The sequence below is a fragment of the Carassius gibelio genome, chromosome A14 (assembly GCF_023724105.1).
Source record: "Carassius gibelio isolate Cgi1373 ecotype wild population from Czech Republic chromosome A14, carGib1.2-hapl.c, whole genome shotgun sequence".
Lineage (NCBI taxonomy): Eukaryota > Metazoa > Chordata > Actinopteri > Cypriniformes > Cyprinidae > Carassius > Carassius gibelio.
This window is the reverse complement of record NC_068384.1, coordinates 1,745,295-1,758,091: the sequence shown is the minus strand read 5'-3', so window position 1 is coordinate 1,758,091 and position 12,797 is coordinate 1,745,295. Positions and strand designations below refer to the sequence as shown.

Here is a 12,797-nt window from a genome sequence, read left to right as displayed (position 1 = left end):
TTAGTAAATGAATTTGCTTTTCACAAACACAGCTCTTTTTGATTCACATTAATTGATGGACTGGAGTCGTGTGGATTATTTGTGATGTTTTTAACAGCTGTTTGGTCTCGCATTCTAACGGCACCCATTCACTGCAGAGGATCCCCATTGGTGAGCAAGCAATTCTAAATTTCACCAAATCTGTTCTGATGAAGAAACAGACTCATCTATATCTTGGATGACCTGAAATATAGTACATTTTCATCAAATTCTCGTTTTTGGGTGATCCTTTTAAGATATATCTAAAAATGAATATCACTGCATTGGATAACAATTAATTAAACCAAATGGCATTTATTGTAAATAAAGATTATTACAATTGGTACAGATTCAAAATAACAAATATAAACATAAGACTTGAGATAAAAAATATTCAGTTCAATCATTAAAAAAAAAAGATGTGTTTTATAACTCAGGACAAACGAAAAAGACAGCTTGGCATATAGCACATTCACATTTGTTTGAACAGATATTTGGCACATCAATGACTGTATGACCAATTCAATCAGAAAAAATACATCCCCTTCCAAATTTTGTTTAGCTTTACGAATGCAAAGACTGCACAACAGAACAAGGGAGAAAAAAAATGCATAAAATATTTCAAATTATGTACTTTACATACACCAAATTAACACCAATTAACCATAAGAGTGCTGTAATGAACAAAAACAAACTGTAAAGTGAAATCCGAAATCCTGCTGGTTCTTCAGATTAAAAAAAAAAAAGCTGGTAAGAGCTGCTAATTGTTTGGTGTGAGCAACCGTTGCTTCAGGATCAACAACGTCATTCTGCATCAGCTGGGCAAATGTATTAAAATTGCAAGGAGAAAGTATCTATCAGTGCACATCCTACTTCATGGGCTCAAGCGAACCAGTCACCTTGAAGTTTATGCCGTCTCCAGGCAGCGGGGAAGGTATCAAAGGACAGAGCCAGCAGATGTACCAGTACTTGCCCAAGCATTCCCTGATGTTAGCCACTGCTCCCAGGTTGTAAGGCTTCCGTGTGGAGTACCATTCACGTGTTGTCTGTCCCCTCAGCATCAGAATCACATGAAAAAAGAGGAAGGCAGCAACCAATAGGAAGCCCACTACACAAGTGTCGGCAATGAATGCAAAAGCAAACGCTCGTGCCGTCACTTGTCCTGTGGTGGAAGAAAAACAGATGGGTATTTGTGTGACAATTTAAAAGGGGTCATACAATACATTTAAGTTTAATTAAATTTTTTGCTAAAAATCATAATTTTAGAATTTAACTTTTGTTGTTGTTGCTGCAGCTATTCAAAAATATGGGGTCAAACAGACTTTTTCATAACTGTAATACCGTGAAATATTATTACAATTGTCTATATATATATATATATATATATATATATATATATATATATATAGAGAGAGAGAGAGAGAGAGAGAGAGATACACACATATATACATATACATATATACATATACAAACATATATATATATATATATATACATTCATACATATACACACACACACATATATATAAAATGTAATTTATTTCTGTGATGGCAAAGCAAAAAAAAAAAAAAAAAAATGAACAGAAAGCATTTATTTACAAAATAAATCTTTTGTTACATATTATAAATGTCTTTACTGTGTTGATCAATTTAATGCATCCTTGCTGAATATAAATATTCAATTCTACCCCCCTCAAACAAAAAAAACAACAACTCCAAAGTCTATAAAAACACACTTGCATTTTCAAAACATCCTCCTCTATGTTATTTTAAGTTTTTCATTTAGCAGATACTTTTATCCAAAATGACATAAATGAGCAACACATAAAGAAAAAGGCCAGCCAAGATAATATCACCATATTAAAATCAGCACTCTACAAATAGTATTTAGTTTTGCAGGGCACCACAACACGTATAGTATAAAAAACAAATGTGGAATATGTGAAGCCAGAGCTGCACAAGCCCTTCATCATTGTTGAGATTTTGACTATGTAGTTAAATTTGACTTAGAAAATGTGCAGAATATTCACAGCACATTCAACTCTCATTTCAAAAGATGGAGGAAAGTTTGATTTCTCATGACATTATACATTTCTCAGAGCAGACACTGATAAGAAATTTCATACGTACCAGAGACGAGCATTATCCAGGGCATAAGCAAGAGCAAGACACTGTGAAATGTTACACCCTCCTTCAGGATGACAATGAAAACCTCAGCATTCATGAATACTGCATAGAGCAGCCCTGCCCACATGAAGAGCAGACAGGTCAGGAAATACCGGTAATTGTAGAAACCCACACACTGGCCAAAAAACACACAGTGGTGATCACGCCGCAGTACACACACATTGCAATCGTAGCAGTGTGAGCACCGAGGAGGAGTGTGTGTCTCACAGTTGTAACAGTACCTATAATAAAAGAACAAAATATCTAATTATTTCATTACTTGAATTCATGAATGCCACAAAATGTCAAACAGAGATTTAGAAGCAGAAATAAATGCTATATAAACACTGTAAAATCAAAACAAACCAATTACCTCCACCCTTGACCCAATGCATCGCCTCCAAGAAACACTCCGCGAATACTGGGGTTAGTTTTGACAAACAGAGAGGCATTCCAGGTTATATTTCCCAACATGAAGTACTGAGCGAAGAGATGCATGGCCTTCCACATACTGGACCACTCAGTCTTCTTCTGTTCTGGCTCAAGGGGAGCCTCGACCAGCACCAAATAACTAACCTCAGCAGTGATGGAGAACACCAGCACAGCATTCAGAACGATGGGCAGATGACGACCGGACGACTCCACCTTACACCACAGTCTACTCATGAACCTGGCCATGTTTTCAGCTTTGAATCATCTGCTGCGTGAGACTCTAACGTTACCTGATCAACCTGTTTCCTAAATGTAAAGCCACTCGATTCACGTTTGCTTGAATCTGAACACAAACATAAAAAAGATGACAAATTGAGGGAAGCATTAAAAAAATCTCTCAAAAGTCTGCTGGTTTAACGACATTTATAGAAGCTGTTACAAATAAGTAAGCTTACTAGTAACAGACATTACAAACTCTGACAGATAAGACTGAATGTTCCAGTCACACTGACAGCAGCTAGCGATTAAAAATTATAAAACACTGCTACGATTTCCTTTTATTAATGCATACCGACCTGTCATACCATTCAGAGTATATTTTCGACGATAAATGCAGAACCAATGATACCCTGCTGGCTGCTGTCTTTAACACTTCTTTTACTGTCTATGGCACTGATGTATATGTGTGTTGCAACTGAATCGGTCCCTCTAACACAAATGACACTCTACAAGAGTTCCATGTTCCCGGAAATAAGGTGATTGTACAGAAACTATGGCGTGCCAAATTACTCCAAATGTAAATAAATGTTGAAATAAATTGTGAAATACATATTGAAATAATTAAATACATAAATTAATGCACAAATTCCGAAATAAATAATTGTTTTTTATCCATTCATGTCTTTATTTATTTATTTATTTATTCGTTCATTTATTTATTTATTCATTTATTTCATCCCTCCACATTTCATTTTCAGGGTTACGGTTTTCGAAACAAGCTATGGCTGAGGATATGGTACAGTAAAAGATCTGTTGTTAACTCTTGCAGGTGAAGTTATCAATCAAAACGTTGACTATGACATTATTTTAATACAAGTAAAACAAAATATATATTTTACTGTACCATCCTCAGCCATAGCTCGTGATGCGAAAATCAAGAAAAAGGACCAAAGAAATTGAGTTTGAAAGGTGACACTGCACACTAAGTGACATGCACACATCCCTAACCCTGGAAATGAAACGTGGAGGGGAGAAATAAATGAATTAATGAATAAATACATAAACCAATGAATAAATAAATAAGTACATAAATGAATTAATTAATAAATAAGTACATAAAGAAATGAATGAATACATAAAATAATTAATATTTATTTATGCAATTATTTATGTGTTTAAATATTTCATTATGTATTTAACGTTTTATTTATATATTTAAACATTTATTTAATTATTTAATTTTGAGTCATTTGGCCCTCCCTACCTGAGAACTGGATCGCTTAACAAGCAGGGGAGCCCGTGTCTAATAATCACAAGGTTTACTCCAGTGATTTTATTTTATGAAAGTCGGTAGGCTATAGACATATGCCTTAAAGTCTTTGCAGCTAAATACGTAAATGCATGCACACATAAATTTAAACTGGAGATGTTAACATTTTCATTTTCTTCAGTTTTTTTATTCAAAAACTATTGTAAAAATATGTATAACGTGATAAATTGGATTTGAAGAACAGATTTCAGATAATTAACTGTAATTTGAAGAATGCTCTTTGTGAAGATGATGTGGCAGCAGCGGTTTTCTCTGAAATAATCTAAAGTTGTAAAATATAGTGAAATGTCAAAGCCTTGATGTTAGTATAGTAAGACGTAATCTTTAAACACAGACAACCACAATTTTCCTTTGACCACCCCTTTCCTTTTGACCCCAATCTCAAAGAATAATCCCTAATCTCATAATCCGCACTGTTGTCTGAGAGAAAGCAGACAGCCATTCAGAGCGAGTTTAACATGACATCCTTTACAAAGAGTGAGGAGGAGAGCCATGACAATCACCAAAGGAAGGAATACGACAATCTCTGAGTGCTCGTGTGATCACTTTGCACTTTATTTTATTAATTTCGTCCCAGTACCAGTCCCAGATCGGTTTTATTTTATTTTTATTTTACTCAGTTATTATTTTACTTTTACGTTTTCTATTTAGAATAATTTAGTTTGTGATGTCGAGGTCTTGTGGCGCAAATTTTCCGTGATGTAAACTTCGTTCCAGTTCTCCCCCTTACCGTTAAAACCCATGAGAGGGCGCTATCGCTTGTTCACAAAGGCTGTAAAAAATATTACAGTGATGATTCACACATAACTGACTATTCTGTCATTATTTACTCACCCTCATGTTATTTGATACCTCTTAAAGTAGTATCATCTGTAGAAGATGTGGTTATGTGAAATGAAAGACCTCCGTAGCTTAGTAAAAAAGATGCAATGAAAGTGAATGGTGGTTGTCATTATGCCTTTAACAAAGTACAAGTTTGGAACTACGACATAAACTGCTCTTTTACATCATTCTGTAGTAAGGGAATTTGTGTTTAACTAACCTTTCTGAATTTGTATCTCTCTAATAATCTCTAAAGATCTATCTATCTATCTATCTATCTATCTATCTATCTATCTATCTATCTATCTATCTATCTATCTATCTATCTATCTATTCAGCATTATATTAGTCACCTTGAGTTAGTGAAATTTTATTATTTGCAATCAGCATAGGTTTTATAGTCTTTTTGTTTTTGTTTTTGTTTCTTTAATTTTTTTTTATCCAGATCAACCCTCTGGTTCAGAGGAGGAAAATCTAGCACAGAAGAACCATCCTGCAGCCACAGATGAGATAGTGGAGTCTGATTATGAGTTTGACCACTTCTAGATTAAACCAGAAACTAGATCATAAATTGGAAACAATGGAAAGGGGAAACCAACAATGGATGAATACGCTGGACAGAAGCTGCAATAACTCGATGCTTTCAGAAAATGAGCAAGGTGCACGCCCTAAACAGCAGCTTCAGACCAGCCAGAGAGCCACAAGGCCGAGCAATGAATAGAGGAATCAGATTACAAAGGGATGAAAGAGAAAAGAAAGGGATAAATAGATGCTGGGTGTCCCTCATCTTTTTTTGTTATTTGCTGGTAGCTTATCTGACTGTCCTGAAAGAACCACACCACTGTCACTCTGCAAACACAGGTGGATCCAGAGACGAAGAGAGAATAATAGAGGAGATGACTAGTGGATGATGTTAAATGAAAGAAGCCATGTTATAGATTTTATTCTAAGCACATACCTAAAATGGTTTCATTTTCCTAAAACAGTAAAGCATTTAATTTATCTAAATTCATGTATTAGTAATGTCATATAGGGAATGAAAGTGTTTAACCTGAATTCTTTGGCATTATTTTAAATTTAGCAAGATTTTCGAGCACTTTCTCATTCAGATGGGGAGCGTGGCCTGAAATGAGGGGGATGAGTGGGGGTTCGGGGGAAGAGGGGGTGCTACGGGAAGGAGTACAGGCCTGTCACTGCCTCTGAGTGATGGCTATTTGAACAGGCATATTTACCCGAGCCCTTGTGAAAGGAGACGGAGGGACACTAACGGAGACGCGCAGGCACAGACAGGCAATAAAAAGCTGGCCACTGTGTAAACAACATGGCCTGGTCTGTTCGGCCGCTGCCATGCCAACAGGGTAGCTTCCACTCTCCAGCCAATCACATGCCAGCTTTTTGACAAGTGGAACAAAACCTCCATCAGATGTTTAAAGAAGCCATTTGAATGCTTATGAAATAAAATATTATCTTCTGCGTTTAGTTGATATGTTTTGGAAGTGACATGTCCATGTGGAGTGAAATGTTGTACTGGTTTAAACAGCATGTTGCCATTCTTGAGCATGCAGATTATTTTTATGACCTATGAATTTTTTTCTTTTAAGCATTGTTGCAACACATGCATGTTTAAAATGAACTAGCAAAAACAAAAAGGTGTGACGCTTAAAAGGACCAGAACATAATTATACAGTTTGAATTTAATTACATATATACATTTTTATTCATAAACTATAAATAACTTTATGGCATTATTTATTTAAGATTTATTACATTTATTATTTATTTTTTATTGCACACTGCTGTTCAAAGGTTTGGGGTCAGTAAGTGTTTTTAAAGAAGTCTATTGCTAAACAGGGCTGCATTTATTTTAATAATAATAATAAAAACGTTAAAAAGAGTGATATTGTGAAATATTAGTGCAATATAAAGTAACAGTTTTCTATTTTAAATTAAATGTGCTTAATAAACATTTATTGTAATTATTAATATATATTGCTTAATGTTGCTATGTATTTAAGATAAATGGAACTAATCAGAATAACTGAACTGAATTTGACAAACTTTTTCCCCAACCCCACCACACACACACACACACACACACAGTCTGCGTTCACAGCTGGCCAACTGATGACCTGCAGAATGCATCTTCACACCCTACAAATCCACATTCACACCCTTGTAATGCTAAGAACTGAATACACATAACCAGACTCTTTAGATATTTAGAAAGCCATAGTCATCCATCATCAACATACAGCAGAATCTGCTGTGAGCCGATTTCTAAAGAAGGCAATAATCTGTGCAGGAATAGATCATAACCATGAAATCTCATGAACTCCTCATGTCTCGCCTTCTCTCTGAATCTCGGACACACACTGAGGCGTCTGTGGCTTCTGCTCAGATCGCTGTGGGTGTCCCTGTGTCCTATTGTTGAGAAGATACTGCTTTGGGGAGGTCCACCATTAAGACCAGTGTCTTCCTATTGTTCTCACACACTCAACATAACCCTGCTTACCCAGGAATCAAAGGTTAGGCTAGGAGTGGATGAAGGGGGTTGCAACCTTTCTTCTGCTAGCATTCAGCCCATGAGACACCAACTAGTCAAAATCACAAGCCATGTCTGGACACTAACCACTAACCTATCTTATATCATCAATGAATCTGTCAGGTTTTTCCTGACTGTTTAGGGACATGTAAGTGTCATAAATAAGCATTTTTATTAAATTTTTCTCATTTACTTGTAAATTAATTTTTTATTAATAAATTTTATCATATAATTTCATTTTATTTGTAATTTATGTAGCATTTTTTTCATACACATGCATTTTTATTCCAAATTAATGCACTAGTAAAGTAATATACACAATCCCCTTATATACATTAATTTTATATTATTTAATTATTTGATAAAATATAATACAATAGTATTTTTATTTATTTGTTTGCTTTTCTGCTTGTTTAGATACATGTTTGTGCCATTATTATTATTATTATTTGTAATTCATATACTGGTAAATTATTTATTTAATTATTTTATATGTTTTACGATAAAATAATTTTATTTATAACTTATTTTATTTGCCCATTAAAAGACATAAATGCCATAAATGTACATTTTTATTTCCAACTCATACTCATAAATTAATATGCATAATCTTAATGTTCCTCTATTATTTATTTGGTACATATATGATTTTTATGCATTATTTATTCTTATTGTTTTGCTTGATTTTCTGCTTAGACATTTTCTAATCAAGTTTTATTTTTGTTATTTTCATGCCAGAAATATGGATTTTTTTAAAAACATATTAACAACTAAATGGATGTGCATAATATTCATCAATTTATTTTATATTATCAATTTTTTCATAATTGTTAATAAAAATAATAAGTGTTATTATTATTATATTATTTTTCAGGGTCTGCTCTATTTTACACAAACTGTGCATTTTATAATATATTTTTAATTAGTTTCTAAAGATTCGTTCAGGTTAGTGTGAGGAATGTCAAGACAGGAAATGATGTTTATCTTTTACAATGTGAGCAGGACAATGCCTCTGTTGAGTTGATTCTTCCCCAAACACTCTCTTGAGGAATTTAAAAAATGCAGCAGTAAAAAATGTGGAAGCATGAAAGTCTGATTATAATCTTGAAACACACACCAAACAAATAATTAACACCTTTTGGAATGTTCAAATTTTTACTTGAGATTTACAGCAAGGAATTCACATATGTATTTTCAAACACCTTCAATTCAACTGAATTCACTTGAAGCATTCCCACAGAATCAAAGAAATCCTTCAGCATCAGATAACAGATACTTCTCCAGCTATGAGATGTCCAGCTAATATATACAGCAATAATAAGTATCTAAACAGAAATGTATCCATTTTTAAAGCCCTTAATAGACTATAGGAGGTTAGTCAGGAGGAACTCAGAAGAGGAGCAGGACACATGCTAAATCCAGGGTAGTAAACCGAGTCTCCTGCATACGAGGTGAGGTTGGGATGGGAATTAGACTGGCAGTAAACTGGGTAGTTCACCGGAGTCTCGCAGTACTGGAAGTCCATAAGTCGCTGGACAGAAATGGAGTGTTGGGATGTAGGTTCACAGTGAAAGCTGGTTTCCATAGAGGCCGGCGGGACGGGCTGCAGGCTGGGAGTGGACATTGTTGGGAATGGGACATTAAGGGAAGGCAGGTGTGTTGAGATCTCTGGAGGCTGGGTAGGAAATAAAGTGTGTGAGGGCGTAAGGTGCTGATGAAGATGGGAAGGAGAAGGAGCTTTGGTTTCAGGATAGGACACTGGTAAAATGCTTGAATGCTGTGCTGTGGTGTCACTTGGAGGAGGTACAGGTGATTTACAAGAAGAGTTGAGTGACTTGACCTCCACCTTTTTTTTCTTCCCTTTTGATTTTACAGGTTCTCCATCCAAATTGTTTGGCAACGTCGCCTTCTGACACTTGAAGCGCTTCTGGCGACGCATGTAGCAGCCGTTTTCGAACATGTTGCCCGAGTCTGGGTGCAGGGCCCAGTACGAGCCTTTCCCTGGTGAGTCTGGTGATCTTGGTACACGCACGAAGCAGTCGTTGAATGACAGGGAATGGCGGATGGAGTTTTGCCATCTCTGTTGATTCTGTCTGTAATACGGAAAGAGCTGGCGGATCCAGTCGTAGATCTCGTTCAGTGTCAGTCTCTTGGCTGGCGACTGCTGGATTGCCATGCAGATAAGAGAGATGTAAGAATATGGTGGCTTGGCGTGGCTTAAGGTCCGTCTGTAGACTGATTTCAGTGCTGGAAACTCAGGTTCACTGGAGCTGCACTCAGCGTATCCTTTGGGGTTTGGTGGAGGCAGTATTCCCACTGGGCTTCCGAGTCTCCCGGTGTTTCCCGCAGCTGCTGAATCACACGGTGGGCCGTAACTCTGGTAGTGATGTCCTGGGGGGGAATATCCTCTGGTGCCCAACGGCTGGTTGTCTGCTCCATAATATACCTAAAAATATTAAAAATTAATAAATTGTCATTAAATTTGAGAATATTATTATTATTATTATTGTAATATGAGGGCCAGAGTCTAAAATAAACCAAGGCCTTGGGCCCCAAATCACACTGATAATGTGAAAAAATGCAGCCATTTTTGTTTCATCTGTTATTTAGTATTTTATATATTTAATAATATTCCATTAAAAGCAACTTGAATGTGTCACTAATATGATGGTTTTTTTCATTGACCAAATCAAAATCAGCTGGAATAGTATAGAGAGAGATATATCTAACAAAACGTCTCACCAATAATTTTAAATGTTTATTGTTATTGTCTTGTGCATTATTTAGATTTTACAATTAACAGCGATCAAATGTATTATAGTTAGTTTTCAAATAAAGTATTATAAAGAAATGTATACGTGGTTTATAAAATAGACATTTTAAATGCTTAAAACTAATTCTGAAAATATATTAAATTGTGTTCCAAAAAAAAAAAACGAAGCTTTTACAGATTGGAACGACATGGGGTTAAGTGATTAATGACAACATTTTAATTTTGGGATGGAGTATCCCTTTAATGTCTTTGTAGGATAGAGTTAAGAGTTTACTTGATTTTTGGTTTTGCCATATTTGGGTTATTAATATTAATATTAAACATATTTATATTCGGCATCTTGTGTGCATCTGTTGGACTCGTGAAAGTGACGATTATTACGAAAAAAACAGTAAAATAATCTACAACTTTTTCGGTTCCTAGCCTAAAATTATGTATAATTGTTATGGGAGTGTGCAGTAGAACCGAAATATGAATTTTGACGACGATGATGACTTGTATTGCTGACGTTGGCGTCCAATGATTCTTGTGTATCCCTTATTTCCAAACCAAACCTTGGCGCCTTAAATGGGTAACCCATGTAAATGTATTTTGACCACCCACCCAGCCGATAACCCCATTATCCGGCTAGCCCGGCTATTCTTCTCACCCTTGTTTTGTCTCTTTTTAAGTCACTCACCGTCGGCCTTTTTTCTATCTCAGGACAGAGGGATATTTGGGGGAGCGACTGATGTTTTCAGTTGTTCTTTTTTTCCACGATGAACAGGGCGTTCGTAATAACTCGGCCCTTTCAAGTCGGAACCCCGCTTTCGTGTTTCGGATTCCGAAACGCCCCTCTGGTTATGAGCCCGTGCTGGGCCGATTGTAAGGCATGCACGAGTGTCAAAGCGCGAGACATTCAACACAATCACACACAGAGTCAATCAATTAACTGCCGCGAGACCACACACATACAATCGCAGACACGCTGAAAACAGCTAGACACACAGACAAAAAGCTTCAAACGGCAAATGTCACCTGTTTCTGGACTATTATAATATTTTAAAAGGTTTTGTTCTGATCTGTTGTGTTTTAGCTGAAATTAGTGTTTGAATAAATTATAGGTGAGCAAAAAAAAAAAAAAAAAAAAAGGTTGAAGGTAACTTAGGCTAATCGTAATGTTAGCCTATAGTAAAATATTAGTTGCCACTGGTTTGGGGAATATATAAATATAACTAATTTAAATATTTAGGCAGTTTCTCCCTAAAACTGTGGGGGAAGAATATTTATTAAATATACTTTATTATAAATTATAAATGACAGGTAAATCGAATAAAATGTTTTCTCCCATGGGAACATACCTCGTTGGAGTAAAATGAAATCCATTGATCGCCTCTCTCCCGTTTCACTTCGTCAATCATGTCTTCTGTTATTCAACTAAACAGACTAAGTATTTAATTAATTATGCAAAATGACAGAGTGAATTACAAGTAAAACGAGACTTAAATCTCAATGAGTATCACAGAGCATGCTGTGTAAACTGCTGTAGGTAAACTGCTGTAGGTGTCCAGTCAGGAAAGTTTGGGAGTAATGAGCTGAGCTGCTCCTCACAGACTTGAGTCCCATATATGAGCGAGCGCTGATCTCCCGCCCTCTGACCAGCGTCCTGCCCCCTGAACACTACACAGTACACACTAGCCTACTACACCGCTTCATTCACTCCATTGAGCAATTCAAAAACTTTATTGTCACAAAATGGCCAGTTATACCCACCTGAAAACCGAAAGAAAGTTGACAATTATGCCGTTTCGCAACATAAATATTCCGATTTGTTTATTTACGACAAACAATTTGAAAATGAGCCAGATTTTAATGATAGTTACCAAACATCATTATATTTCCATAAGAGTCAGACATCCAGACTTAAAACTGTGGCACGTGTGGTCTCAGAGAAATTCACTAAAATATGATGTCCTTGAGGACAAAAGCCTATGCCCGGGTCCCATGACGATAGGCCTAGATCAAAATGTGTTTAAACGACTTTAAGAAAACGTCCAAGATAACACTATAACAAAATGGTCAGGATTTCTCTTGATAACGTAAAATTACAATGTTCTTTCTTTCTTCAATCTTTTTAGCATAATTCATGGTTTTGTTGTAGCATTAACTAAGACTATGGCCATGTGGAATAATCAGTAGCAAAAAATGAAATAACATAGTGACAAAAATGCTTATTCTAGGCCTAGACCAGCATTTTATCATCTAAATAAAATGAGTTTTTATGGTTAATACAAATTCTCAAATACATCTATTAATTATATGTGACAAATTGATCACAACTAATGTTTTCGTACGATTAGAAAAGAATCAGTTCTTCTTGGAGGTGAATGCTCCTGAAAATTAAGTCAAATATTGCCCCTTAATTTTCATTTTAAAATTAATTTTAAATTGTATTTCTGACATTGATATGAAATAAATACCATTGAGCTAAAATATATTCATGTGCATCTCTTTTT

At 35.6% G+C, this 12,797-nt stretch overlaps 2 protein-coding genes across 2 annotated transcripts; both read right to left on the bottom strand.

The window, feature by feature from the left end:
- Positions 1–313: 313 nt before the first annotated feature.
- Positions 314–3,345, bottom strand: LOC128026959 (probable palmitoyltransferase ZDHHC24). The gene is made up of 5 exons (XM_052614261.1): positions 3,192–3,345; positions 2,907–2,959; positions 2,558–2,829; positions 2,149–2,426; positions 314–1,180 (listed from the first exon to the last, which is right to left on the bottom strand). Exons 1-5 carry the CDS (start codon positions 3,196–3,198, stop codon positions 888–890), a joined length of 903 nt encoding a protein of 300 aa, XP_052470221.1. The 5' UTR covers positions 3,199–3,345; the 3' UTR covers positions 314–887.
- A 5,330-nt stretch (positions 3,346–8,675) lies between these two features.
- On the bottom strand, positions 8,676–11,960 carry LOC128027133 (hepatocyte nuclear factor 3-gamma-like). The gene is made up of 2 exons (XM_052614438.1): positions 11,643–11,960; positions 8,676–9,975 (listed from the first exon to the last, which is right to left on the bottom strand). Exons 1-2 carry the CDS (start codon positions 11,700–11,702, stop codon positions 8,908–8,910), a joined length of 1,128 nt encoding a protein of 375 aa, XP_052470398.1. The 5' UTR covers positions 11,703–11,960; the 3' UTR covers positions 8,676–8,907.
- Positions 11,961–12,797: the final 837 nt, after the last annotated feature.

Excerpts from the sequence above, each read along its gene's own strand:
- LOC128026959 (XM_052614261.1), bottom strand. Across the intron at positions 2,830-2,906 it reads TTAGGAAACAGGTTGATCAG|GTGGAGTCGTCCGGTCGTCA; the intron begins GTAACGTTAGAG and ends CTGTGGTGTAAG. Across the intron at positions 2,427-2,557 it reads GCATTGGGTCAAGGGTGGAG|GTACTGTTACAACTGTGAGA; the intron begins GTAATTGGTTTG and ends CTTTTATTATAG.
- LOC128027133 (XM_052614438.1), bottom strand. The coding sequence starts at position 11,702 with ATGATTGACGAAGTGAAACGGGAGAGAGGCGATCAATGGATTTCATTT. Across the intron at positions 9,976-11,642 it reads TTTCATTTTACTCCAACGAG|GTATATTATGGAGCAGACAA; the intron begins GTATGTTCCCAT and ends TAATATTTTTAG.